General features: G+C 36.9%; 1 protein-coding gene across 2 annotated transcripts in view; it reads left to right on the top strand.

Moving 5' to 3' along the window:
• LOC107218453 (dipeptidase 1) overlaps positions 1-26,406 on the top strand; it is a 141,520-nt gene that overhangs the window by 113,038 nt on the left and 2,076 nt on the right. For both annotated transcript variants that reach the window (XM_015656332.2, XM_046738168.1), the window contains one exon: positions 8,381-8,516. In XM_015656332.2, the coding sequence (XP_015511818.2) occupies positions 8,381-8,516 (136 nt within the window). The remainder of the gene's footprint in view (positions 1-8,380; positions 8,517-26,406) is intronic.

Here is a 26,406-nt window from a genome sequence, read left to right as displayed (position 1 = left end):
TATATATAACGATTTAGGAATTCCAATTAATCGTTCTCATTTCAATTCGATGAGTGTGAAGTATTTCCGAAAAGACCATCTCTTACGTGTCTACAATCTAATTTGTATGTAAAAAAGCATTAAGAGAACATATTTTTCATCAAACAAACATTTTTGCAGCGTGTTCGGTGAGTGTATCAGGGATGTTAGCAACAAATTATTTATCAGGTAGAATTCGAATCTTCGTTCGATTATCTAACCTATTTCAAATTTAAAAATCTTAATTCACGCTCCTTTGATTATTGTGGCGGAAAATGATATTTTCGTCCTACCAGTGTGTGAAAACGAACGTTTACCAACGTCGAAAATCTCGAATAACTCTTGAGGATATTTGTCAGTGTCTAGATTTTGATCAGCTCAATTTGAGAACGAATAACGACTTATAGATAGAAAGTTGAGCCGAACAACATAAATTTTTTTTACTCACGCGGATGAGAGTTCATCTCAATCTAATCCACACAGTCCTTGAGTAAACGATTCACGCCTGGGAACAATAAGATACAAGTTTCAGTTTCTGTACTCAGAAGTTGTTGAACGAGCAAAGTACGCACGTTCCGGCGTGAAAATAATGTGGGTACGGATTCTAGCAGCGTGACGGTTTGTAATTTTATATGACATCGATTTCTAAATGGAAAAAGGCTGTCATGAGCATATTATCATTCTCTCTCTCTCTCTCTCTCTCTCTCTCTCTCTCTCTCTCTCTCTCTCTCTCTCTCGCACGAATTTTTTTTCTATTCTTTTTTTCCCGTCTTTATCGTTTTCCTATATCCTCCGCTGTCCCACTACACTTCGCACCAGTGGGGGAGTTATTGAATTGTCTGGTATAGCCTTGCGCGTTGTGTAACTACCGGGCATGTTCACCACGCGTGAACCCAGCCGTCGAAAATCCCGAGGAAAAAGAAAAAAAGGGAAATCCCTGCACTACAGGATGCGAAAGAAGAAATAACTCGCGGTTGTGATTTTTTTTTTTTTTTATCCCTGACAAGTTTCAACCTCAACAGAGAACGGTCGATAATTTTTGTTTAAACTCACTCCAGCCTACGTCGTTACGTCATTCACATCGATCTTCTCTCGAACAATGAATCCACTTTCGTGCGATTTGCATCCCTTCACACCGAAGAGCCCTAATGAATACCTCGAAATACAACAGAATAATGCTGTTCCCGTGCCGATACCGTTGTTGAATATTTGCGTCTGGTACTCGGGCACTTTGATCTGAAAACGAAAGGAAATCCATTATGTACAGCTAGAAATCAACAGTGGTGTGAAGTCTTCAACATGGGACGAAGTCCCGGGTTTTCATGCATATATTATACATATATCGTCTGCGCACACCGTCTCGTGTCCTTTATTATTATTCCTTCGTATACTTAGGCGTGGTTTCTTCCCCCCCCCCTTTTTTTTTTTTTTTTTATTTATTGTGTACGACCATGTATCGTTTTCCCCGGGATTGAACTACCGGGAATATCGTACTGGGGATAGATTTGATAAGTTATAAGGAATCAAAGTTGGATGGAGTGCGGGGTATAGGTAGCCGCCTTGGGGGGTTCGAGCAATATCTTTCCTTAACTGCGAACAAGCGTTGACCCCAACGTAACCATCGCGGGATTCTCGTCCTCCACAATCAAACGAATACGAGAAGTCGTTACGTGGCCATATCCAACCTTACGAGATATCATATCAAAGTTCGACATTTTAACGTCCCTTCGCCCAGGGAGCCTCTGGCCGGGTTCCAATATACCATTTCGATATAAAGAGGTCAGAATACGACCAAAAACTTAGTTACGATTGTGTCGAGCTCATCTCGTGTGAGCTCATTCCGTACAACGTCGAAGGGAAAAGTTTGATTCCATTCGTGCTTCAAAAACTTGTAATCTTCCGACGTATCACCGAAAGCCTTTTTTTTTTTACCACGGCCGTTTTCCGAAAATTTTCCAAACCAGCTTAATCTCCCAGTAGGCTCTGATCAGGTTGAAATCAGACGTGCCTCATTAAGGCACACCTGACGTGACCTTGGTCTGGTTGTCAGAAGGCATCCCTTACTTAGGCGCGTCTGATGTCGTCCTGGTCAGGTTAACATTTAATGATAGAAGGAAAGAATTGTGATTTAATCTTGAAGCCGCTTCTTGCCACTGGTTGGTTGTTGGATTTCCGAAAACGGGAGTTTGCGGGTGTACATGAACTAGAGAGAGTCGTCTCTTTCAAACTTTATTCTCATCGTAAAAGAATAGAATTGTGTAATGATCTCCGTGAACAGATTTTCTTAAACGTGAAATATCCATCCCGCGTATGCGGCCCGGAATTAGAAACTTTGTTCAATCGGACAATATCAAGTAAGATGTCGGAGCATGTCGGTTTATATGAAGACGAAATTTATTTTCACAGAAATGGCGTTTATCATACAAAAGAATATATGTATGCTTCTGATGACGCGTCAGCTATGTATGACGTATATTATGTAATTTATTTTCAATTAATATAAACAAGCCTCAGATGATTAGACATTATCTAAGTAAACATCAACTATCAACAATCACTAGCTATTTCACAAAACCTCGTTTGGAAGATAATGAATACGTCTGGTTAGAGAAGGAAGTAATTGATCTCCTGTTTAGTAGTGTTTGCGACAGTCGCGCATTCATCAGTAGAAAAATTGAAGGTTTATATCTAATTGATCCAAAAGATTTCCATCTGTATGCGGATGCATTTACGTTCTCCGAGAATTATATAATAAAAGGTTAACATTGCATATCTAACAAGGAAACTGCCTGAGGAGTCCCCGCCCCAATTCGTCCATTTAAGGATATGTTGTTCTTCATCGAAATCTAAGCGACACATATTTTTTTTTATCGGCGGATAAACGGTTTAACGGGGTGAAATCAAGCCCCAAAGTTTGGCATCCTCAGTGGTTGTTTCATAGTTTCGCACACTTCCAGTTGAGATGTTTGAATGAAACCAATTGGAGAATAACTCCTATGGCGAATAATGAAAAATGCGTTTCATCCGGTTACGACGGGGTTGAATATTCGAAAATTATAGAGGTTGAAAGTTGAAAAATTTTTACAAATAAAAAACTATTGTTCGGGTTACAATCAAATTAATTGCATTTGAAACAGCAGAAAAAAGTAGGGGGTACGTTTTTGCGTTTTTCGAAATAACGTCACTCAGGGGGTGAATTACCCCTACACACGTACAGCCGAATTCCCATGAGAATCGCACTGTTTTGCTGTAATTCGTCTTATTTAACATTACAAAGCTCTTTCTGAGCGACAAAATAAGAATTTTTTCGTTTCAATAAATTTCCATTGTATTTATAACAAAAACCACCCCCTCAAATTGCCGAACGGAGTCTGGCGGAGTTTCTTTTACGATCGTGAAATCTTCCGGACCCCGATATTTTAGTAGTTTGTGAAGTGACTGGAATCGATTCTGAGCTTACAATTTTTGAATTCAGCATGGCTAATGCTGTAAATATTTAGGACTTTGGTTACTGTTTTTTTTCCATCGGATTGAAAGAAATCGGTAAGTTGACACGGAATGGCTTGTATACCATTGAAGAAATAAAATTTATCTTGTAACGCAGAAGCACCAAAACAATTACATTTTATTTCGGTGAAGTTCTAGTTTTATCTGCCTTTTGCGACGTATCATGCGAAACATACGACGAAAATAAATCAGTTTTTCAGGTCGACTGGCGCGTAAAAGACGTTGGAGCTCAAAAAATTAAAATAGCTTATTGAACAGCCAGTCCGATATATGTAGCCATTATATGCAGCTGAGCTTCAATTGATATTATCGATTCTGACTTAGCAATTTTGGAATCATCACATCGAAGATGGCACAAAGTTACAGAATATGATACTGAAATTTATGAAACGAATACAACGAAATAGGGAAATCGGGACGTATTTTATTTTAAATTGAGTCTGACCATCGTACCTGAACTCAAGCTGATCAGGGCATTCTAGAGGGGCACGATACGTTTCTGGTCAGGCCCTAACAGATATCCAGATGTGTACCTGATCAGGTAGTAAAGCAAGCCATGGCCTTATCTGAGCCTAATAAAAATTTCTGTTTGGAATTCACGTCGGTACAGGTGGAGGTGCTCTTCACCAGATCGAGGTGAAAATTTGAAATACAAAGTAGTGATTTCAGTATACGACTGATTGAATGTAAACCACCAAACCTACACAAGGGTGAACCGTAGCAAATTCTTTAATCAAACAGTTGTCCCAAAGCGAACAACTGAGTATTACGGAAATTTCACTACTCTTTGCTGATGCAAGCAGGTGATATAATCGAATCCATATCAATGTGATGTTTCTTACCGTGACGTCAGATTGAGAGTCTTGCGCCAATTCTGAACGCCCATCAAAGCCTGGTTCGAGACGTCTGCAACACATTAGTACGATTCGAAGCGATTCATCATATTTTCGACAAGGCGTAACCTCGAACTCCACAAACAAAGGGGATGTGCCTTCTTGCTTCTACCATTCGACAAATTCAACAAGCCTAAGTTCATCAATTCTGGATGCATCAATCATTGGATATCACGAGTTCCAGTGCAGATGACTAAGGCTAACGCGAACCATGACTAATTGCCCACTCAACCCGGATTGTCTGTTCATGTGCTTTGGGTAACTCTCTCTTTTTAAAGTGGGACAGCTTCCAAACCCTTCATCCTAAATCAATTAATCAGGGATCTTTGAATATCATGCTTCAAGGACAAGGGTCGACGGCCCAAAATGATACGTCAAATTTGTCGATCGAGCGTAGCTGCTACTTTGTGAGTTCGATGTGACAAAGTGATACAAACAAATGCACGTTGTTAAGGATGACCGGTGACGCATAGAATTATCGAATTATTATCCTACTTCATCTTTAACCTTTTCAGAACGGTTGTCTATTTCAGTAGACATGAATCTAAAAAGTTCGTAACTAAACTTTCACCCGTCAGAATTTCTTTTCAAGAGTTGATTTTTGTCAAAAGTTCCAATACCTGTCTGAAAAAAAATATATTGAAGACTGTCTTATAATTCAAGTACGTTTTCTAGTCGGAAAAGTGCAGCTAAAGAAGGTGAAAAAACGTGCGTGTAATATTCAATCTCATTTCTAATTTTACAGGTTATTTAAAATTAATGCATTGTCTCGAAAAAAATATTTGTGTTTTGTTTCAAATTTCATGAAAAAAAAAAAATATAATCTCGGCATCTATTAATTCAAAGTTTTAAACTTGACATCCATTACGTGTCCACTCTAATGAAAATGCGTATAACTTTTGTTACAGATTTAGGAAATTTCTGAAAAAAATCGGATATCTTAGTTGCGAGATACAGAATCGAAATCCGTTGGAAAAAATATTTACACCGCGAGATTTGATTCAAATCTGCAAGGGTTGCGGTTCTTTGATGGCATATGAATGAGAAATTTGGATTCCGTCTGGATAATTCTCCCGAAATTAATATTTCGCCTGAATATAATTTCTGATGCAGCGAAATTGACTCATCTTTACATAATACATCATTAAATATTCCGCCCGATTCCTCGCCGACTCAAAGGTACGCAGTTATACTGGTTATACATTGCTATTAAATTCTGTTGCCTCCGGACGTTTCCGCCAAAAGCTCAAGCGTTGAAGAGCCCCTTAGAACGCTTTGAAGGCTGTAAAAATGTCGCGAAGGAAAAACGGCAACCAGTAGTCTTATCTACGCGGTGAAACTGCCTCTGAAACGTGCTTTAGACCTTTTGGCGTGAAAACGCATACACCATTTTTAACGAACACAATAAGCGTGGCGTCACGTTTATCCCTTCGCATACTACCGAGCGAGCAAATGTTACGTCATCGTTTCCTTATCGAGGCGGAACGCAAAACTACAGAAGTGTTATCGACTTCCTACTTGCAGCCTGACAAGAGAAATTACTTGTTACGAACAGTCATAAACCAGGCATAAATGGACGAAAGTGGAATAACTTTTTACGTCGGATGAGCCATATTCTCGTTTACACCGTTTTAATTTGAGGTAAAGAAATCCCGATGTAAAAAGAATACTTACAATACTCGTACGTTGCGTATTGATCTATGCATTATTTTATGTTTAATTTGTAATAATATGTGTGTTTGTGTAACGATCATTCATCGATTTATACCTTTCAGTTTAGATATATGTAACTACGATACTTACTCACCCTATACATATATTTAAATATGAGAATTCTAGTCTTTCAAGATAAAAGCGTGTCACGAAAAAATGAATTACTGGGTTACCGTACCAACTGTTATTACTGTTGTAAAAAACATTCTATCGTTAACCATCAAACGAGCTAATACGTATCGCTAGTTTTGAATAAACGAGCCTTTTAAAAATACATCATATTCATTTCTACCAAACGTAATAAATATATAAACGTCTACATAAAAAACATGTCCTTCGCGGATTAATGTTCGCGAGGACGTAATTTGATTAGTACATAAAATTTGAAAAGAAATCCTAATGTAAAAAAAAAATACTTCACAACAGTACTCGAGCCTTCCAATAATTTTACAAAATTTGTCGAACTCTCGTGTACAAAGTGAAGAATATCGAATCGTGTTCCTCTCGATTCAAGATGAAATATACTAATTTCAAATGACGGTACATGTATGGGTACATAATTTAATTGAGAACGACAGATAAGGACAAAACCATCGGACGACAGAACGTCGAATATGCTCGTTGTGATATTTACGCTGGATTAATTCCGTCTCGCAAAATGAGAAGCAACAGTAACGAAACATCGACATCGTCTGTACGAATTTTGAAGATAAGAGAAGAGCATTGGACGAGCCGTAAACATATTCTCTCTAAAAAATCTCTGCCGAGAGTCCGTGCGATTTAATCCGCGGATATAATATTTGTACGTATCCGGTGAATAAGCTGTGATGTGCACCCCTTACTCGTTACGTTTTAAGTGTACTTACGGTATATCAGCAAGTGTAATCCTACTTGTGTGTAAATGTGTATACACTTTATACCTTAGGCATGAAAAGCATTCTATTCCAGCGAGTTTGCCATTGTAAGCACACAAAGAACCACTTAGCGAACCCCTGGGTAAAAAAATCATCCGATGGATGCGGCTTACCATCGGGGAGTACACCTTCCACTGGTAGCTGCCCCGCGGTTTGATGAAACCTCTTATAAAGGAGAATTTTGTAGGAGTTCCCCGCGACAACGGGATTCGAGCCCCTCGCATTCACCGCTTCGCTAACCAGGCGAAGACTACCTTTCCCCTAACTTCCGCCGAGTAAAAAATCCCTTAAAGAAACACACGCGCAACCACATACGAAGGACAAAACTTACGCATGCTTACTGTATTTTATTACGGTGAAATTAACGCAAGAAGAATGTATCGATCGCTTTTTAACGGACACATGGCGACACCCGTTGGTGAGCTATAAGAGCGATACCTCGGAAAGATGTAATGTATGTCGAGAGATTAGGAAAGTCGAATGAGTAGGGAAAATCAAAACTGCGCTAGTCGTAAAATTAATTCGTGATTCCGGTGTACCGGATTCTCGTTCACTCGGCGAGAAGACATTTCGGCGATGAGTCGCTTTCAACAACAAGTCGTTGAATCCGCGGACATTTTTCATCTTTATTAAATTTCAACGTGATTGAAAACAGTAATCTTATCTAAAATCAGAGTAGGAATAACTGAATAAATATTCTTGAAATGAAGTCGCAAGCAATATTTCTTGTCTTCGAATCCTGAGGGAAACAACGCAACGACAGATCAGCATCGACGTCGTTACTTAACGAATTGTAGTCGTGTTGGGTCATAATTCGTTGACAAGCTCCGCATTATAAAATGAGTGTCCACACTGAGAGAACATTTTTTTTATTTTCGTTTTTTACCACAATCGAAAAATATAGTTCTAAGTACAAAATGAAAATTAGTTTTGTAGCCGTTACCGGAAAGTTTAGTATCTGTTACTATTCTTTCTCGTTACGATCACGGTTAATATATTTTCTTTTAACTGTTGCGATAATTTAATGCTTGTGCAGTAATAAATTGACGTTAAAACCTTATTTAAGTAAAAAAATAAAATTTGTACCGAGGAACTTGGCCTAGTTCAAAGAAAAATATCGCTACAACTCAGTCCTTGTTTCACGTGGGTTTATACAAAGTAAAATGCATTTGCAAGTACCTGAGAATGCGTTCCAAAAAATTTTTTTTTCTAATTTTCGAGGAATAGTGCGCTACTTTGAGCATTCAGAGTTCACTTGGTATCTCTTATGCGTCAGGATTATTTTCATCATTTGAACTTTTCATCACTTTTTTCCCCTCTCTTTTCGTGTTTTAGGACTCCCGTCGGTTTGGAGGACGTAAGCAAATATCCAGACCTTTTCGCAGAGCTTTTGGCAAGGGGCTGGTCGGAAAAGGATGTCCAGAAGCTGGCCGGTCTCAACCTCATCCGGGTTTTCAAAGCCGTTGAACAGGTAATTTTTGCAGCCGCTTTCGATGAATGTGATTGGAGACTAAAAAACTGTTTGACGATCGTCGTTTGCGCTGAGCATCTTATTCCTGTATTTATGATTACATTGATTCGCTGATTTGAAGAAAAGTACTTTCTTCTGATTAAAATTCCTAGTTCTGCAGAATATTTTTATCATATATCAACTGCATAATTGTTATTATTAAACTTTAACTCCATCAGGATCGTACGAAAGTTTGTAACACTTGGGCCAGTATATATGCTCGGAATAAAAAAAATCTAATTGAAACCTATTCCAACTTTTTCGCGCTTCCTGTAATTAAATAGTACTCGACGTGTCTGTATCTGCAAACAGAATGAACTTTTCAGTCCCTGAATTTGTGACTATTAATCATAATTATTAATTCGATATGGATTTGCTCTTAGGGTCCACTGAAAACCAACTACGAACTCGTAATACATGTGTATAATATTTTTGTCAATATTCATTTTGTTCAAGAATTTCTTTATTTCATTTGCCAAATTTTTCGTCAATATTGAAATTTGAACAAATTTCCATCACATGGAATTATATGTTGAAGCCTTACTTCACAAATAAATTATACTTTTTCTTCACAACGGTAAAAGGATTGATTTGTCTCCCACCTAGTCTTGAAGGTTTTATGTTCGACGATTTCGAAAGTTTGGTTAATAGTTTACTTCTATTTGTGAAATGTAGATTTGAGCAAACGAATTTATCCCAAAGAGTCTTGTTAAAGAAAGATTTCAAGAAATTGAAATTCAGGCAGTCTTCACGGAATATTTTTTTGATGGATTAAGACTTGAATGGAACACTGATCGAAAATGAGTTTTCCGCAAGCTCGATTAGTTTTTTTCTTTTTTTTTATTTACTTTAAAAATTATACGAAGAAGATTTGGTTGGTTGATTAGATCAAATTTATCTTATAAATTGTCAAACACATCTATACTTCTTTGAAACTTTTTTTTTTCTGGTCTCTATATTCTTAAAACCGTACAAAAAAATTGAAAAATCAGCGCTCAATTCTTTTTTGATCTTCACTCCTTTATTCATAGAGAAATCTTTATTTTGGCAAACGAACATTTCTGGGAGACACAAACGATGAATCAACTAGAATAATATAAACAATTATTTGAAAATATAAATTAAGGAAACTGAGTTTGTATTCGGTACAGAAAATACAGTTGATCAGAATTTTTTAAGAATTCAAAAAATGCTCTTTTTCAAAATCACTCTCAATATTTATAAATGATTAACCGGTAAAGTGAAAAATCTGGAAAAATATTCAGGGTACCATTTCAAAGTTGGGATAATTGCACCAAAAGTTTTGAACAAAGTTAAAAATGGAGGTCAGACATTGGTCCGGTCACCATGGATTTCTCAATGTATAAAAATGGTGAGAATAGAATCAGAAATAAACGTAAATCGTTGACCCCATTTTTTCCGGGTAACAACAGATATCTCTTATATTTTCGAATCATAGCGTTGCCGTACACTTATTGCCTTCATAAATTGAATTAAACGCGCCTGCTTAATTATATCTACCTATGCTCGTGAAACATAAACTGAATTTCTGGGTAACATACGAGAATTTCTAATTTTCCCACATTTACATTCAAAGCACCAATGCGTTTGGATAATTTGTGCTTGAACCGAACTGGTTCAAAATATTGTATCTCTGATATCGATCAAGTTTTATCAAGTTACTTGTTTCAACTTGAGACGATATCCCAAATATTTCTTTCTTCACTCGTTCATTTCGATTGATTTATTGCTGAACTTGGAGGAATGACTATTTCACAATACATGATATTTTATTTCGACAAAAATACCTGCATGATAGAAAATTCACTTCGACTTGTATGAGCCAATCGATTTTGATGAGCTATGGGCTCGGCTGTAGTTGCAAAACAGGAGTCCAAAACTTCCGAAATGAAGATTAAACATATGACTAAAAAATTCACATAGAAGATGTCTCACGACGGAGTCACTATGTGGGTCATGGTAATTCCGTGTTTTATCTTATGGGCGAGCTTTTCAAAAACAAAAATTTCAGACATTCGCCGTTGAAAATATTTCAACGCTTGAATCAAAGTTTCGCAAATACCCAATTTCAGATTTTCATAATTTACTATTGAACAAAAATAGGCGATACATAGAACTATTTGGAATCAGAAGTTTAAACAAATTGAATTTAAATAGTAACAAAATTTTTATAATTCCCTGCTCAATGCATCGAATTTACTTTGCGATTAAAGACAGATCCATTCATATCAACCCAAATAGATTGCCATGGGTGTCTTGTCCGACATAAGATAGTTCACCGTGTTGTACTCCACTTGCTTCAAGAATTTTACCAATTTTGCCAAAGCGATGAACTATCAATTAATTTATGCAGCACCTACGGCTTATTGAATACGTTAAACGAGGCTGAAGATACAGAAGCGGTAGAGACGAGAAAAATGATATTGTGATCAGGAATTTATTTTTCAAACAAGGTAGTGGTGTTTGTGAGTCAATAATACATTTAACCTCAATTTTTGGTATATCTACGAATGTGATTATTGAATTTTCAACGCCTACTATAAGTAGACACGAATGGGTAGAATAAGCAAGAAACAAAATTAATGTATAATGTACAAAGCGAGTTGTACAATAATATTCCACGCAGTTGAGTGTTGAGATCTGCTCAAATATTCATTTAAAAAAAAGTAGCAAACAGAGAAAACCCATTACTGAAAAGTTCTTTCGCCTTTCAGTTACAGAATTCTTGCTTTGCAATACAAATTTAAATTGCCAACCTGCTTCATACTCGATGAAAGTGTCACTTTCCGGTTGACTGAAAAAGATTCTCGTCCCCGTCTCCCTTTCTTCTTCCCCTACTTTCTTACCCGTATTCCATCCTATAATACACAGTCAGGGAATTTAATTCCGAGCTCGGAAAACTGACAAGACTCTACGTTAGCACGGAATATCTTAGAGAAAAATATCCCCACATGCCATAAAAGTAGATACAACATTTCACTCCAATCTCTTGAGTCGCGGTCACAAAGTTTCATTCCGGATTGAAGCGTTGTTTTGTTAGAAATCATTTAACTTGCCATTATTCGCTTCAGAATAAAGACGTACCTGTAATGATATACATAATATACGTATACGAGTACACGAATTATGAACGTTAAAGTCAAGGTTGGTTTTGTTACTGTGTTGTTTTTGATAACGAGCATAACGTAGCATTGAAAAACAATTACAGATAAATAGTTTCACCTTTTTCACATACCTGGTCTTTCGATCAAAGCCTCTGAAAGAAAGTAGATTGCAATGAATTTGAAAATTTATCAAATGATCAACGGCATCTTGATTGTCCATAAATGTACATCAAATATATATTTCGTACGATGAAAGAACCGGAATTTCACGGCCTCGCTTTGTTTCTAATATTCTGCCAGTTGATATTTTCAACTTCAAGTTAAATTTGAACAAAAAACGACTTAATAATCCGCTGATGGATAACGTGAAAGTCACGATATTTATGAAAAATTCTCAAACTTATACGAATGAAATGTTGACCGAACGGTTTGTCGAGAAAAACTTTAGCGGCACGTCTCGTTGTTGAAAAAACTCATTTACCGGGACAGTTGTGCCGTGGAAACTTCCACCCGAGCAAAAGTCTTGCTTGCGACTGTCCAGACAGTAAGCAGTACGAACAGTAGAATGATCTGCTGCTTTTCTCGTGGGATGGTCGGCACTAATTAGTAACTCTTCGCATGCCGAAGCAATTCGTGCGGAATGAATGCACCGCAGTCTCGAGGGCCGGACTTAATTGATGATTAATTTGACCCCGTTAATTAGAAGCTCGACAATCTGAATCGCGATCTTTAATAAAGATTTCTGAAAATACGAAAAAAAAAGATACGCTACAAGCGGATACTGTTCTGCCATTGTCTCACGTTCGTTTCACAACAATCAAGTATTAAGTTTTCCCCAACGATCTTCGATTTTCAGTCAAATGAATCCAAGTCATAACAAATAGTTACAGGTTCGCCAGATATTTTCGGGAAAAAAACTCCATGACATTTCCAGGTTTTACAGATTCTCCAGGTGTGTTATTTGCTATGGCATATGTTATATGTATAAATTGCCGTTATTATGAATTCCACAATGTAAAAAATGTGCGAAATTCGTTACGCCATGTTGGGACATGTGCATTCATCATAGAAACACTAGATCTGAATAATTCAGAAAACTTGTGAAGTTTCCAAGGAAAAGTGTATTGTGTTCTAAGTTATTCGTCGTTATTCAAGATTCATGTGGTAATTGTGACCATATATAATGAATTTTTGATATACAAGTATTTTATCAAGTTGATAGAAAAAAAAAAATACCATACAACAAATTTCACCTTTCCAAACGCTAAAAGTTGGTTGGTAAAAAAATTTTACCATTTCAAAGTGAAAGAGTAAACGTGAAATGCCTAATGCAAGGACGTGTCATTCGCTATGATAGTAAAACTAAAATTGCGTGATAAAAAAAAAGACACGTACGCGACACTGCAACATTTTTCCCTTGACTTTAATTCAGAGCCAGAGTATTCTTTCTCTTCTTATTTCTGCACAGCAATTTCCTTGGTGGTCGTCAAATTATAAATTCCGTCATTTCCCTGACAGCCCACTGCACCGAGTGTCAACTAACGGAAATAGGGTAAAATGATTGATTAAAAAAACAAAAGGGTACAGGTTATCAACATCGCGAGAATCAATTAAAATCAACGAGTCTCGAATTTCTCCTACGCATCTTAATTTCACACCTTCCAACGGCAGATATTCAGGATAAGGAATCAATTAGAAACTACGCTAAAAATAAAGTGAAAAGTAAACGTGGATGGAACTTCAACGAAATATCAAGGAAGAAAAGCGAGGGGAAACGTGATAGCGAGTACAGTGCGTCGCGTCGTTGACCTCGTTTCACCGATTGTGCTCTTGTCATTTTGGAACTATGATAAAACGAAATGAGAAAAAAAGAACGAAACGTAGGTTATGCAAACGATGGAGAAGAAAAAAAAAAGAAACAAAAAAAGGGAAACATTCCTACAGTGGAATAAAATTCCATCGGCTACACGTACGGGTAATACAGCCGTTTCACCAAGCACAGAAATGAACGGACTGGATTGCTCAACGCGACGAACGTGGACGCGGAATTATTGGATATTGTCCCGTACGGGTCACTTCACGTGGGTAGATTCTACTTCCTGACCGAGCAGGGAGGAGGTTACAACCTAAACCTGAACACGAAACGGCGAATAGTTTGCGAGGTTTACAGTGGGTACAAGTAATGTGTTGTGTAGGTACGTCGAGTCGCACACAGAGAAAAATAAACCAGCCATACGTACATACGTACGTACCTATATAGGTTTATATTGCAAGGATATAAATATAGTTGTACAAGTGTTACAGCTACAAGTTTAATTAAAAACTCTCGCCTGAAATCGCGCGCAAAAGTTGGCGTAACTGTTCGAGGACCTAATGGAAATGAAAAATAGTAATAAATAGAAAGTCTCGTGGATACTTGAAAAGTTCTGAAAGCGCCAAATTTCGAATTTTTTTTTTGGCGAAACTTCAAGCGAAGAATTCAAACTTGGACGAAACGATAAAGTTTCGAATTTTCAGTTCTGTGAATTTCTATTTTGGTGAAATTTCACCACTTCGAGCTTTCGTTGTTTTGGATTTTCGATATATTTACGTTCGGTGTCCTGGTCGTTTTGATTGTTTACACTCACTCGTTGAGTAAACTACTCTGTGTGAGCATATTTTAACTTTTGGAATTTTGCTCTATCGTAACTTGAATTTTCGAAATCTTGCAATTCGAAACTTTGAGCCGGCGTGGTTTCGATGTTTCGAAACTTCTTTGTTTTGTTAAAGTTTGATTTCTTCACTTCAAGTTTCGCCAGTAAATAATTCATAATAAGGAGTTTTCGTCACTTCAACCCCGCGGCGTGGATAGACAAGTGAAAAATTTGGTATAATACACGCATGGTGGTTCGTTCAATCTGAAAGTTCAAGTTTAATTTTTTGAACGGTTAATTTTTGGGACGATAGAATCGGACAAAAATTTGGTCCTAATGAGCAAAATTCGGTCCCGGCAGCGAAATTTCAGGGTTAAATATTATTTTCAGATAACCAAACCGTTGATTTTATAGTGAGCCGAAAACGAAACCATTTAGTAAAGTCTGAGAAAAGGTTCGGCACCGCAATCTCATAAATTCTGTTGCGATTGCGAAATCGGATATACACAGTCAAATCATTGTGCAAGGATTGTAAATAATTGCTTAATTGTTGTAACTGAAAAAAGTATCATTAGATTGTAATTTATGCTACATGAATTAAGAGCCACGCCAAATAATGATAAAAAAATATGCCATTGTGAATTGACAGGCTAATTCAATGGTATCAGACCACGAATGATTTAGTTCTACTGATTATGACCTTACTTCCTTTGCGACAAAGGATTTTCAACCCGTTGTGGAGAGTATTTTGTCACAAATTTAGTTTGCACATTTATGATGTAACATATTATTTATTAGTGGTAATCAATTAATTACACTCGTGATCCACTCTTAAATTTCGTAGATTTTACTAATCTTCATCTACTGAATAGATTTAGGGAACCGTATGAAACGATTTAATTGAATCTATCAGGGGTTTATTTAATATTTGGATAATATCAGGAAAAAAGTACTATTTCGTTAAATTGACTAATTGTAAATCAAAATCCAGATTTTGTATTTATCGGACAGAATACTTTATTGAATTAAAGTTGTCACGATTTTGACACAACTATTTCATTAATTTTCGTATTCGCAACAAAATGTTGAATCCCCGCGAAAACATTTTCTACAAAACGAGTGTACAAATCGATTTTATTTTTGTTTCAAGTGAAAAATTTTCTCTGAATGTGAGGGCTTCAATTGCCGTTGACTTCGCAGCACTTTGATGATCGGTATTAATAGATCGATCTGGAAATTTTACTGTAAATACGTCATATATGGTAAATTTTATACACGATCGTCTGGAAACGGTAAGAGGATACTTTTACGCCTCGAATTGATTGAATTGTTGCTATAAATTTTTTATGCCATGAGTTAGGAACGGTTTGTGACCTCAATGAGGGTTGAGAAAATTTGCTGGCCATCCAAGGACAGTCTGATGAAAACGTCGATACAGTAGCTCGTCAGTTATCCACGAAGGTAGTCAGGGCACATGAAATATAAATGAAATGGAGCTCTGAACAATTCCGACGCCACTAAATCGCTCGGAATAATTACAGGCCGGGAAAACAATGACTAGATAAAAATACGTCCAACTATATCACATCATATAAGATCTACAACTCAATTACGGATCTGAATTATACATTGTTATGCATAATAATATTAAATCAGATCTAATGTTAATGTATGTTTAGATCTGATTGGATAAATTTCATGGTCTAAATATATATACTTATATAAGGAACTTATCCCAAATTATTAACTCAATTTTGGAACAATTATTTTGGTGTATTGCTTGGAAAGCTCAACCGAATGGATAATTCACAATGACTGAAGTATTCGACTTCTAATTTGACGAATCTTTTTTTTTTTCTCTCTCCGCACACTGGAATGTTTATTTTATAGTAATATATGTATATATGTATAATGTCAAATGCGACTAGATATGCTTTCAAGATCCGACAAGACCTGGTACTTATACGGACTAGATACAGAAGTTATATCCGCACTGACATAATCTTACGTATGACCGACCAGATTCTATTATGTTAAGTTGGAACTCACGAAATCTAATCTCAAATCTAGCTCAACTCGATATTATACCTTATAGTTGTGTATCAGCATATCTATTGCAATATAGTTATGCAGTTGTATCGGATCGAACCAGACTAAATACAGATGGATCAGAACAGAATATGTAGATCAGATTAAACGTGGTTGGATCAAAATGGGCCAAATAATGTGATGTATAATATGACAATAATACGATGTGATCATATGAAATTATACTTATTTAGATCAGATTAAACAGAGACAAAATTAGAGTTCAATCATAGGATATGGATCAGATACGTTTTGATTAGATTCTACAAGATTCGAACCATCTGTTTTCTCCCGCAAAGTTATGCTGTGTGATCGACGTATCAATGCCATATGGAAAAATGAAAAAATTCTTAAAATGGATCAAGGATGAATCATTATCACAGTTCTAGGTATTTCATTCCTTACTGAGAGTTAGCAATAAAAAAGGGGGGCAAACATAGTGAAAAGTTAGTATCTAGTGTGGCAAAGTGGGGCCTCGATAAATCCTGGTTACAAAAGACGCGACCTGCAGCACTGAGTATTTTTTCAAGTTCCCGGCCCCGACAGCTTGACCGTATCACACGAGAATTAGACTTTACACGGAAAAGCTTCTACCGGGTAATTGAATCGCAAAATGAAAGTTTTACTATTCGAAAAGTTCCCCGAATTCCGCGTTGGATTCCAGTACTGTTTCCGGAATTTGATATAATGCGACATACGTACGTAGCGTGGAATTGGATCTGTCCGAAATGAAGCAATCGATAAAACAACTCAAATTTAGCATCGATCCTTAGCAACACTTATAAAAATGGACCTATGCCGTACAAATCTCAATCAATTTATTCAATGAGATTTACGTCTCGAGGTTAGATCGAAAAGAAATTTATTAACATTATCGAAGGTAGATCGATAATTACGATTCTCATGAATGATTTAGATCACATTCTGGTTAAGAACATCATACGACGAATAGAATAATTCTAAGTTCATTTATTTACCCACGAGCATTTCTCACTCGTCGTCAGCTAAGTGGGGAGAAATTGAATCGGGACCATTGTTATACCACGTCTGACAAACGTCATAAGTAAATTGTAAGTTTTTAACGAAAACTGGTGTATTTTCGAATATTCATCAACTTTCCAAGACATTCCGGACAATTTTATTCATAAATATGTCGCGGAATGTTGGTCATAGGTTGCTAACAGTCTGCGAAAATAACACATCACATCTTATGATCTGAAAGAGATGAGAACATCGATCTAATGTAATAAATTTTTCAATCACTATGACTATTACAGATCAGTTGCCAAATTTCATAATTCTATGAGTGGAAATACAAAAAAGCTTGACGTGCGTGATTACCATTCAGTAAAAGTCCACAGTGTATATTCAATAAACGAATAATTACACGCAGAGAAAGTTTCTCAAGGTAATGTAGTACTTCTACCTTTACCGACCGAGAAAACTCACCCTTTTTTTCCCTATATTAAATGAACAAACGAACGGAAAGATTTTATTTCACTGTGTATCGCTCTTTTGAAGCGGAATTCAGGAAAGTTACTCATATCCCGAAAACCTCCAAAGACATGTGTGGTTTTTTGACACGTGTTACTATTCCCACATTTCCCGCATTTCAGTAAACAAAAAGTGCGTAGCCGAGATACTTTGCGCAATTCCGGCAAGAATCAGGAGTAAAATGAACCATCGTGAGACTATTTTCATGCAATATTGAGGTCGCTAGACGAGAACTAGGAATTACAATAATTTTGTAAATAAAAGATGCTCTCGGTCGGTAAAGGTAACGTACTACGTGACCTTAAAGTAGATCTTTTGCACTCACAGGGGTTGAAACAAAGTACTCAGTCAGGTCGATTAGCTCTTAGGATCCGTTTCATGACATCGCGACGCTCTGAAGCCCCCCCCACCTTTTGATGTGCAACTTCTAAGAGAAAAATCAATTTGATGCCTGTCTAAGCTATATTCTCACGTATCACGCAAGCTGAATTATATTTAATACATTATCGGCACGTGTCTCTGACAGTTACCAATTTAGTACAACGATCAAAGTGATAAATCTGACACTTAATAGGCACTCGTTTCTGAGATATAATGTATTACTGTATAAGGATAATGAAGAAACATATTCTCTTTGTGTAACCTCAAGGCCTCAATTTCAGCGAATAAATATGATGGTTTGAATGCATCTAGTTAATACCGGCAGTAGCCTCGATAACTCAAATTATAAACAAATCTTTCATTCATTGCAGTTTTGAATTTTTACTGGAGAACCTCATACTGCAAAGGTACCTTGTTATTTGCAAGGTAAAATACTGTGAAATTAGATATCGCCTATTTCATCAATTTGATATAACTGTGCAATACTTTAAGCATTACAATTCTGAAATTCGTCACTTATAGGAACGTATGCAAAAATTTGTTACGAATTACGTTGTAACGATAGTTGGAACAAGTTTAATTACAAATTTTCACATATGTAAGTCGTTTCGGGCGAGAACGGACGGATAAAATGTGAGATATTCTGCAAGCCCTAGAGGGTTGAAAATCGATCAATTTTCCTATCTCGGTGCACACTTTTAGGAGTCAAAATGTGCCCGATCATTGGTATATAATTGGCGAAAATGCTCAAACGTTGACTCAGAACAGAATTTCCGTCTAAACAAAGCTAATAAACCAATCCTACTTTTTAATAAAAGGGGTGGTCTTAATGATAAAAAATCGATAGCTTGTAACGATATTACGCGATATTGAAAGACCAACACACATCGACGGAACACACAAACAGCGAAGCATTGTTCGGTGATTCACTGGAATGTCAATCAGAGATTTGTCTGCAGATCAGCTCAAGGGGCGATTGGAGAATGCTGCCAGAAGTCGGGACCCGATGACCTCACGGTCAGAGGCAGAGCAAGAGCTGAGTTGACTTCATGCATGAGCGTAGGAGAAGCGCCAACAGGAACCATATTACTGGAGAACCTCCCACCACATACTACGGAGATCCTGACCATGAGCCCCAACCAGGACCATCAGGTTCTCCCGCAGTAGTGAGAAGGGTAATGGAGACAATAGGCATGGCTAGCCATCAGGTCCGATCTGTTCATGTTGGCACTCAGGATTCAGACCCCTCTTTCCATGGTGCACCTGAGTATGAGAACTTGGACGATGCCTGTATGCAAATAGCTCAGAGAAAAAAAACTAGCTCCAAATTTCGGAGAGGCTACAGCTAGGGTGTTTAGGTCATTCACAGGGACTACAGAAGAAGCAGAAATGTGGTTTCGAACTCAGATGCTGGGGGCTGCTGATGTAGAGCAGTCATTCTGGAAGATAATGGCAGAAGCTGCTGAGTACGAAGGCTTTGATCCAAAAATCACTGCTGCATTATCGATAGCAGGATGGAGATGGAGAGACAGGGCAATAAGGGATGGCCAAATAGAGCTACAGGAGATGATAATACTAATCAATTTTGAAGGAACTGCCTAGAACATCCTGTGCAGTAGCAACGAACCATTCGATAAGGATATGAGAACATTTTGTCTGACTTTTGCCACAAGGGGAGCCTCTTTCTCAAATATCTACGAGAAGAGTCGAATTTAGTGGAAGGCAGCTCATGGAAACGTTTAGTGTTAAATATAACATCAATGCGGAGACTCGCAAAACTGGTGAGACGTTGCCCCCTGAAGCTATCACAATTCCCCCCAATAGCCTCCACATTTCTGTGCTTAACAACAGATTTCTATAATCAAGGAGTGCGTCGAATGATTACAGAGCCAGATGATGCATTCCCAGGAGTCATCATGCCTCCAGCTGTGTACTCACCAATGATAGCTTCCTGCATCCCAGGTCAATCTCCTCCGGGAAGAGAGGCGAAACATCCACCCTCAACTTCTTTTACTGGCTGTGACGTTGGATGATATAATCAATCCAGTCCAGAAAAGAATCCCGATCCGTAGCATTTGGCAGTATTATCAAGCCAGTTTCATTTCAACCATAATCCCAGAAGTGGTCAGGGAGGAGTTTAGCTCCAAATGGGGAATTATCGTGGAGCACAGATGTGAAGATAGACTAATTGCACGCTAAAGAAAAGGCTGAAAACGAACACTCTACGGGAAGACGCCTTGCCGACTGATCTTCAATTTCCCGTAGAAACCACATAATCATTGATAATACCATTTCATCGATTTCAACACATCGTCATCACCATTTGTTCTCCTTAGTGAATAATAACGTGTGGTTGAATTATTAAAAAAAAAAAAAAAAAACGAAGTCACGCAGTCGACGTAATCGTAAATTTCAAAACCTTTCGCATCGCTGAGTCAGCATGTACATGACATCGAAAATCGTGGTTGACCTCATTTTTACATATTCAATAACACCTGGATGATTATACGACGGAGCTGCTGCTAAAGATGAAACAAAGGGCTGAGTGATTTTTAATTTATTTCCGACTTTTTAAACTATTCTCGTTATCATAAAAGACAATACTATATTCTGATACGTGTTAATTCTGGGATCTACTAAATTTGAATTATGATTATGCGATACTTGATTAACTGTAACAATATTCCACGGTGTATTTTATACATATCAAAACAAATATTTAGAAGCTAATGCTCTAGTGCTGGCCTCCTTGAAGATTAAATACATTTTGGGCAATGATTTTTTGTCGGAAATATTGAAATCCTTCGTACTTCTCGATCTCACTGTTCCCTGGACACGTTTTTAGATTATTATACAGCATTTTAAAAAAGATGTGTGCATATTTCATGAATGAGATGAAGAAACTTTCACTAATATATGTGTAACGTACTCACTGTCGTCACGCACTTCTATAATATTCACAGCCAGACGTTTATCCCTTCTATCTAAAAGCCTTTTCATTTCATTAGAATAAATAAGCTCACTTGAAGAAAGATTCTATAGAAACAGGAAGAGTAATAAAAAATAATTGGTAATATGTATTTATTATTCAAATTTTTCGCATACTATTTATGAAATTAAAATTAGATATGCCAATTTTTGCGGAAAAACATTGTTGTGCGATCTTCTTTGCGAACTCATATAGGTTGATCGACTTTTTTACGTCTCAAGCTCACTGCACTTAGTGCAAGACTGGACAAAGTCTATTGTTGAGAAAAAATCAAAATTGAACAAGACGTGTCACAAACTGGGTTCAAATAAGATGAACTAGTAACCAAACTAACTCGAAATATAGTTGAAACGCTGATTGTAAGACAACTCTCTGAATGCAATAGACTTACGATTGAAGATAAAAATTTTTCCCAAGACAAAGTTTGTCGTTACAATTTATACGAAATAAAGTGGCTTTGCAATTACTGAATTTAGCCCGTTGGTCACTCCGAACGTCTTCGAGCTCTGTGGGTGGTTTTGCGTGTCCAACTGAGTGTGAAAATTATATGGAATAGCGAGACCGAATCAATAATGCACGACGAAATGTCGGAGATATGTCCATAACTTTGTTCAAATCTGTTTACTATTACTTTTACTTTCGAAACTAAAGGAATTTGTCGACTAATCCAATATTCGTTTCTCGCAACGTCTTCTGTTATCGTATTAGAAGTTGGAGAATTTAGAATAAGGCATTGAGGATTTATACGTCTGAAGTTCACCAATTCCGAATAAGGCGCCAAAAAAAAACATCAAGCAAAGGGCACCGACGGTCCACCAGTTTCGATGATGCACGAAATGTCGAATAAGCAGACTTTTAGATCTACGAATGAATGGGAATGATTCTCTTTTCCCGAATCCGCGTATTTTCGCTGACTATCATCAGACACAAAGTTTGGGCAGATCAATCCAAAATTTCCAAAATTTCCAAAGTTATTCAGCCTAACATAACGCTCGAACGCTTTCTGTTTACGAGTGTTGGACAATTGCCAATCACTCTCGCTTGCTCAATGATTTCTTGATCGACATAAACTGTCCATCCTACATTTTATACTCACCAACGATCGAATGAAAAAGAAAACTGTCACCTCTAAAATAAAACCCAACTGACGCGAACAACACGCGGCCCTATTCAGAGAAAAAATTACTATGTTCAGTTTGATTCGAACTTTCGGTTCTACCGGAAATGAATCGATTTTAAACGTTGTACTGACAAACCTATACTTTTTCCAAATGAATAATTATGACTTTCCGAGCTTATTCATTTATTGTAATAAATTTTTGTAAATTTTTGATTTGCCGAAATTTTTGTTTTCTATATATTTTTTTTTTTTTAATATGTTTCATTTAGTTCCAAAGTTCCGTTGCGTCCGCATCTCTTTCCCATCTTCCTTCCTTATAGTCAGGTTATCCTTCATCCTCCATCCTGTCCTCTTATTTCCATCCAGCTTCACGCCACTCGTTATCGTCCTTACTCCGCTCACTCTATTCCCCACTATTCTGGGTTCTCGCATCTTCCATGCACTCGTACTCTTTGCCCGAAATCACTTCTGTACCATCCTCCATGAAGTATACTTCAATTCCAATCTTCTTCAAATCAGCTCTCATTCCAACGTTTGTATAATCGACTTCTATTCCAGTCTCCATCAAATACGCTCCAATTCCAACATTCAAACAATCCATTTCGTTGACGATCAGTTATACATTTGAATTCATCACTATCCCAATAAAGCATTTATGCATTCAATCATAAACCTTCCTTATATCAATTGTTACACCTTCCTTCATCAAAATTGTAGTCATGTATCCGAAGGATTTTTTGCAAGTTTCCAACGCTTCGCTGATAAACGGCAACCAAAGTTATAGTTTGGGTCTTTACTATACCATTTGTAAAAAGACATCTGCATCCGCCGCAATCAACAGTGGAAACGAAACATTACGCGATTTGTCACAGCGATAAAAATCTTAAGCGAATTTTAACATGATTATTCGACGGTAAGTTGGATCGCATACGGCCCCATTAAAATGATAAAATAGTCTGAGAACTAGATTCCCTGTGGATCCTACATTATCTTCGCAGGCAAATAGCGTCAGAGCCTGAACGAGGTTGGAAACTGTCCCAAGAGATTCACTGGTGGATTTCGCAAGGCTATAGAGATGCCGCACTTAATCTCTGACCAATGGCAATCCGCGTTTGGCTTCGTTGGATATGTTGAGTGTTAGATTTATGCACAACTATTCGTTAGTCGATTGCAATTCTGACGTTCTAAAGGCAGGTTAGTAACGCGTATCGAGTTTCAATGGATTATACCGTGATCAGGCAACTTGGAGAGAGAAGGCAAACGTGGTTATCGTTCTAAGTTGGTGTAGACTCCGATCATCGGCCAAAGACATTTTCATACCTGCGCCAGTAGATGATGGAAAGCTTACAGACACCTGTTTAAGTATAATTCAACACCCGTTTTCCTCACATCAAACAAACTAGGGTAGTATTAGTGAAGACTGGTTTAAAAAATTTGAATTGAGGACTAAACAAAAATTGTTTACAGTCTTGTAAAAACAATATTCGTAGTTGGCGAGTGATGTAGAGTTTATCGAAAGCCGTACGTGAATTTTCATTCGCAATGGTACGAGGTGACAATAAGCAAAAGCTCGACGATCAGAGTTGCATGTAAGCTGATTCCTCCAACAAGAACGAATAAAAAGATGGTTCCTTAATGTTTAAAAGTATCTCGAACAAGGAGCGTGGAAATAGTAAAATCTACCATTCACCTTAAAGCCTAAGATGAGAAGAGCCAGTCGAACTAAGGCATTGAACAGAAATTCACTACACCTCTTCGATTGCGGGTTTCATCAGGATCAGAAGCGAACGCGACATGTGTTACGATTATACTTGATACGATTGGGCCCTTTGTGCTCTTTGGTTCACCTTTACCTGATACTAAAACCAATAGTAAATCAGTCCCTTTGCTGGATGATAGATAAGGAGGTGGAGTGAATCTGTGAAGAAATAATGTTCTCAGACCTATTCACGGTCTTACATTACGGTAGTTATATTGACTCCGGATTATTTCAAGTTGATTTTCATGTCTAATGGCTTATTGTGCTTGAAGGATCTACCGTAGAACATGATAAACGGTAGTTCACTTCACATTACTTTATTTGCGTTTGATGAATTGTCCAGAGTGTGATGGAAACATCCAAATACTTAAGGATGTACTGGCTATACATTCTCAACCAAAAGTGAATCTCGTCGACATTATTGAATACTATATGATAAGATGAAAATCGGAAAACAATCAGCTACACTAAAAGAGATAAGAAAATTAAATTTGAATGATAATAATGCCCAGAAGTTATCAATAAATTGTTTGAAAAAATATTGTCATTCAAATCTTGAACATCTACCTCCTCATAATTTGAACTTATTGCTAGTTTTGTGTAATATATCAAACGTGAAGCTCTACATACTAAGCAATTATAACCCTTACGCTGCACACATCTGGACACTGGTGTCTCACTGGGGTCGCTGGAGACCCCGCGTGAAAAATCATTACGTAGAAAGAAAGAAATCGATTGAAGTAACTTGAAAAAATGTTGGGATACTCCTTAAATATTATATCTCGAGGCAATTTAGTTACATTTAGCGAAATGGAATTTTGAATATGAAGAAAAGTTCATAAAACAAAATATCGGAAAATGGATTCTACTAAAAAAAAATCATAACTCGATGAATTTTCAATATTTCAAGCTGAAAATCGACTGAATAACTCTCAGAACACAAATAATTAAGAAAAAAAACAGCGATATATCGCACGATAAAAAAGAGGTATTCATTTGATCTTTGATTTGAGATGTTTATGTTGAATTCATCAACGAAGATACCGTGGGGTCATTTTAACCTCGATGTGCAGTGTAAGGGTTAAATTATATAGGTGTTATACTGATTGAATTTTTCCGGAAACATTACGCTCTATCGAAAGCACACAAAGACTGCAATCCTGCAAGCTAAATTCTCTTGAATGAGTGCTTGATTGAATTCTTCCCTTGATAAAGGCTGTAAAATTGTTTCCTGGGTACCAACAAACTTCTCGGTAAAACAAACAGTATGAAGGGAATTTTTAGTGAGCATTAATGAATCTAACACCTGTACAGAGATGAACAGACGATGGTCGCTATAGATTGTTAAATGCGGTGCGAGAAAATTGTGATATTTGTTGAAAACACTGCTTAATTTGAAATGTGCAACTACTAAAAAATTATGCCGTAGCACTTTGATAAATTCACTTCATGTATATTTGGGGAGATGAAAACATTTTATAAATTTTTAAGTGACGCGGCAAACGAAGCAAAGCTACAGATATACATATTTTATGTTTCTGGCCTTTCTTTTCCGTATTTTAAAGCGCAATTCAAGGTCCTCACTCATCAAGACAAATATTCATTATGACTCGCGATGTCAACGATTTCTTTACTATTGTCGACAGATGTGTTTTTATCACCGTAAAAAATTAATAATTATATCTAACAGCACTTTTTTTCTTTATATACACGAGTATTCACAAGTATCTATCTCTAGTTAGTATTTTAGACATTTTTTTTGAGATGCGTTAGATGTTTGCGATCAAGAATCCTCAGATTCAAATCAGGTTGAACTTCGCAACATTAATGTAGCGAAGTATTTTTTGGAAAACTCATGAATCCAAAGTTTTGATCGATCAAGCGTGATCGAGACTTAAAATCTTTACTCATTCTGGATTGTAATTACAATTAAATGTAGATTATGGTTGCATGAAACATTCCATACCAAGTCGATCAATTTTTTTAATCTCACTAACTTGAATTTGGCCGAATCTTTCTTATTTGACAAAACAGCGCCTTGAAAACTGTAATTATGTGTATTGTTCATATTTTCATGCAATGCTTTTCGAGTTATGAATACTCACACATGTTCGCTAAAAAGGCAGAAATAGTTGAGAAATTCATCGAAATTTCACTAATATTTGAACCTTGACTTATAGAACTCCAAAACAATTGGAAGAAACATTGATTTTGTTACGGAAATTTATCAAGAAGTTAACGAGAGCTAAAACTTTACCAAGA

The sequence above is a fragment of the Neodiprion lecontei genome, chromosome 1 (genome assembly GCF_021901455.1).
Source record: "Neodiprion lecontei isolate iyNeoLeco1 chromosome 1, iyNeoLeco1.1, whole genome shotgun sequence".
Taxonomy (NCBI): Eukaryota; Metazoa; Arthropoda; class Insecta; order Hymenoptera; family Diprionidae; genus Neodiprion; species Neodiprion lecontei.
Note: the sequence above shows the minus strand (reverse complement) of the source record. Positions and strands in the feature narration are given on the sequence as shown.